Genomic DNA, 4188 nt, shown 5'->3' with positions numbered 1-4188 from the left:
TGTAGCTGAAAATTTTTAGGAGATTATACTATATACATACATATGTATGTTTTTTTTTTCAAAGTAGAAAGAAAGCTAAGTATGAATAAGCTAATAAAGTTTGTGCCGGTGATTACTAATGTGTTTGTTAAAAAAATCGATAACGGCCAAAGGTTTTAATCACAAAGAAAATAAAAATCATGTCAACTAACTTTCTGCGCTGCTCCGGTGGCAGTTTGACATCATTTTGCATGCGTACATTCACCATATCGGCGGGGGTGCCGACAATACCGCCTACGGTGCCAGCCAACCCGGCTAAGGCGATTTTACCGAGGAATGTATCAGTATTGATTTGCTTTTTTCCTGCTTCATAAATACCGAAGCGTGTCATTGAATACGTCATTTGACGTAGGACGGAAGCAGACAACCCGTTGTAAAGTGCCAGTACACCTGAAATTGATAAAATGTAACCATATTTCGAAAATTTAAACGTTAAACTTAGATTAACAATTATTTATATTTTACCTTGCTCTCGTAAAACTTTCGCTGTTAGTTGCAATACCGATAATTTGCCTTGTTGCGTTTGCAGCGCAACCTTTATTAAGTCCAAAGGATGGGTACAGCAAGCGGCTCCTGCACTGGCAATACCACCAAAATACCAACGACCTTGACGTTGTGTGTTTACACTGGACATTTTGGGTTGGAAAAGTTACAGTTGGTATAGAAATTGGACTGAAGTGTAGATTGTGGGTGGGCTGGATATAAATTTTAGCTGAAATGGATAATATAAAGAATGCATCACAATAACTATTCACTGTCATCGACCATTCAAAAAGCATTTATATTTTAGTCATTTCCATACACCATACAGTATTAGCACAACAACAGCACCTGTAGCCGACCTTGATGCCACCCACCCATTGAGGAGAAAAGTACTTCCGTTTTCAGCTCACTTCCTTTCCATACCTCTTAAAACCAAAATAATGTTGTACTTTAGTTGAGTATTTTTTTGGTTGCTTCCATGCTCTTCTACTATGCGAATGCTTATAAAACTGTCACATTTGTTCAGAATTTGTCCAGCGAGTATCCCAATCAACTGGAATGTCTAATCTAATCTCACCAAAAGGATGGACGATGAATTCTTTTCTCACTGCTGATGATGATGCTGGTGATGTATGTGTAAACAGAAGCCGGTACTGAGCTACGTGGGCGACAAGTGTCACATGAAATATGAGTTGCTCATTTAAATACAAATTTACAAACTTGACATTGAAAAGAAAATTGGCATATTTCTTTAGTTATTTACACGATGCAGCGAAATATCATTCTATCACCCTTGAGTTATTTAGTAATATTTTTTGCAGCGATAATTAATTTACTAGCTTGTTTTTAAAATTACTTGTTTTAAAATTGAGAAACAGTTACCGGGTATAAATTACTGCGCATATGAGTCAGTCTGTAAAACATCTGATTATGACATTTCCCTTTGACAGCTTTCCTGAAATCGTCAATGTTGCCAGCTCACTAACTTTGTAATACAAAATTGAAGGATCCGAATCTCCAAAGAGAATGACCCAAAAATTATGTGGACCAATTTTGCAATTTGCTTATCTGAACAGTATTATTCCAGCTAACCTTTTTTTTATTTGCCCATTCACTGACCAAAGCGTAAAGAAAATGCGAACACTTCGAGAAAAAAATTAATAATAATATTTAGCTCCTCGCTTATAAATCTGCGACGGATTTCGTAATATTCATCCTACAAAGTTTCATACAAAGTGGCATAATTTATACAGTACTGGCAGCACTGTGTAAGGTGTTTTTGTCGAATTTGCGACTTTTGTTTAGATTTTTTATTTTGTCGATCTTGATTGGTTTAATACAGCTATTAATAAGGCCTTTAACTAAACAAGACAACAAATTGGTGAATAAAATAGAGGCCTTTTGTCTATGTGAATCTCTTATCATCGTCTCTGACAAAGAATCACTGCAGTGCCGGCAGCCAGGTTGGTACTTTTATTTTAATATATGTATGTATGTATAGGCATACTCGTGAAAAAATGCAAATTTTAATTTCTTATTTTACAATTAGCCTTAAAAACAAGGACACTGTACAATTTAAGAGTGGGGGACTATCAACGTCAACGACAGTTTCATATTGGCACCCATCGTAACACTATGTCCAGAAATAACTTGTGAATTCTGCCAACTATTTAAAATCCACTTTCAAGGAATTACTAAATTACTAAAAATCGACTGACTGTTTTCTTTGATTGGCGTAGGTTGATAATCTTAGAACTCCTACAGGTAAAATAGTTGGGAGTGCCTACTTACACGCGCCACGTAGATCACGGTAGAAATTACCGTATATCCACGGTAATGAGAAAGGGTATTTACCGCGAATCCGCGGAAAAAATTACCGTGGATTCACAGTGATTTTCGAAGCGTGCGAATAACTGTATTTTTTGACAGTAGATCTACGACAGCAATTAGTGTGGAGGTTATCTATTTTTCCAACGTAAATGAAAAATCCTAATTTCTCATCGGAAATCTCTGGTTCTCTTCAGGAGACTTTCAGTAATAATACCAAATTGTTTATTTAACCATTTTTTAATACTAACGATTTTTTATTGGTCCGCCCATTGCATTTTTCGGGGCTTTTGTGGATTTTTGGCGGACCTATAAATTATAGTTGCGATGAAAAAATGGTTTAATAAGAAATTGGGTATTATTATTGCGAATCTACTGCAGACAAACAGAGTTTTCCGATAGAAAAATATTGATTCTTAAGAATTCTATACCATTTCTACGAAAAGTTTTTTTTTTCCCATATAAAATACATGGACAACTTTGGGCGTTTTGAGCGAGCTCTAAATATTTTTTGACTTCAAAATAAAAAAATAGGGATATATTTTTTCGGTATAGAACAATCTTAGGGGGTCAGAGCATAAAAATTCCTACTTTACTTTTTCCACATGCATTTTTGGACCACCCTAATATGCATACCTAAGATACTGCCATTCATTCAAAAATCAATTCGTTAATTAGTTGATCTTTTATGTGCGTATGTATAATAACTGCTAGAAAATGCAAGTTTTTGCTGGAACTTTTATGTTTTTACCAGGGACGATAGTCAGCATGAGTAAAATAAGTGAAATCAGCATTTAATCATTAATTTATGATTATCATTGAGTTTTATTTTTTTCGCTCAACGGAAATAATTTGGGTTGTAATTTTTTCAATCACAAATGATTTTTTTAGGATTTCTATTTTTTCACGCAGAGATAAAAATTATTGAGGGCTATTACAGAATCCATCGTAGTCAGATTTTTCGTGAAATCTGCGAAAATGCTATCATGGAATTCAAATAGCTACAGAAGTAGCGTATACTATGGATTTAGTGATCGCATTTTCGCAATTTCACGAAAAATCGCACTACGATGGATTCTGTGATATACCCCATTATTAAGATTTATATTTCCATTTAAAAATAATGGTTATTTATACAATTTAGAAGGTCCTACAGGCGCAACCAACTTAAATGTTAACCTGAAAATTTCGGACTTATTCCTTTTATTAAGGTGTCGCTACCAGTGAAAAGAATACGTCGGAAATAATGCTGGTATACCTTTGGAGTTTCTGGAATAATCATTTTGCTTAATTAAAAAAACTAAACGAATATTAATTATTATTTTCTTTTTGGTTGTTGTTGTTTCCGACAGGGTGGGTGTATGATATATTTTGGGACGAATTTCCATCATTTCGGCGTTGTGCCATCTTTAGTGTCATTTTTCGAAATATGTACATCATTAATTATTATCTTTAATCTTTATTGGTTAAACTCGAAAAATAAATATCATTGTAAATTACAGTAGGAAATACAGAAATACGTTAGTATAGGTAAAACTGTTTTACGACGATTACAACTTGTTGATTTTTTTTGCTAAAATTTAACAAATAATGATTATTTATCGTCCCTGTTTTTTACGGCCATAATGCCAGAAAAGCTTACAGCTTCTACTTCCACACCTTTTCACACAAATATCCAGTGGACTGTAGTAGTATAGCAAAGGGCTGCACAAAGTATATCAAAGGGCTGCACTTGGCAGCATTAATTCCCCGATTCCAATAAAAATTAGAGGAACCCCCCGTTTAGGTTCCATTACTACTCCAGTGCAATCCAAGAAAAAGAAACTTCCGGTTCTATTT

General features: G+C 34.5%; 1 protein-coding gene across 5 annotated transcripts; it reads right to left on the bottom strand.

The window, feature by feature from the left end:
- Window positions 1-44: 44 nt before the first annotated feature.
- On the bottom strand, window positions 45-1167 carry LOC108382981 (mitochondrial dicarboxylate carrier-like). 5 transcript variants are annotated; one of them, XM_017639354.1, is made up of 3 exons: window positions 842-1167; window positions 505-751; window positions 45-429 (listed from the first exon to the last, which is right to left on the bottom strand). In XM_017639354.1, the coding sequence occupies exons 2-3, from the start codon at window positions 671-673 to the stop codon at window positions 128-130; spliced, it is 471 nt and encodes a 156-aa protein (XP_017494843.1). In that variant the 5' UTR covers window positions 674-751; window positions 842-1167; the 3' UTR covers window positions 45-127. The 5 variants fall into 5 exon arrangements, with proteins under 5 accessions (XP_017494843.1, XP_017494841.1, XP_017494840.1 ...); XM_017639352.1 differs by having other exon boundaries at window positions 849-1167; XM_017639351.1 differs by having other exon boundaries at window positions 871-1167.
- Window positions 1168-4188: the final 3021 nt, after the last annotated feature.

Source organism: Rhagoletis zephyria, unplaced genomic scaffold (genome assembly GCF_001687245.7).
Source record: "Rhagoletis zephyria isolate East Lansing unplaced genomic scaffold, Rhagoletis_zephyria_1.1 Rzeph_scaffold_29892, whole genome shotgun sequence".
Lineage (NCBI taxonomy): Eukaryota > Metazoa > Arthropoda > Insecta > Diptera > Tephritidae > Rhagoletis > Rhagoletis zephyria.
The sequence above is the reverse complement of the archived record's forward strand: the minus strand, read 5'-3'. Positions and strand labels throughout refer to the sequence as shown.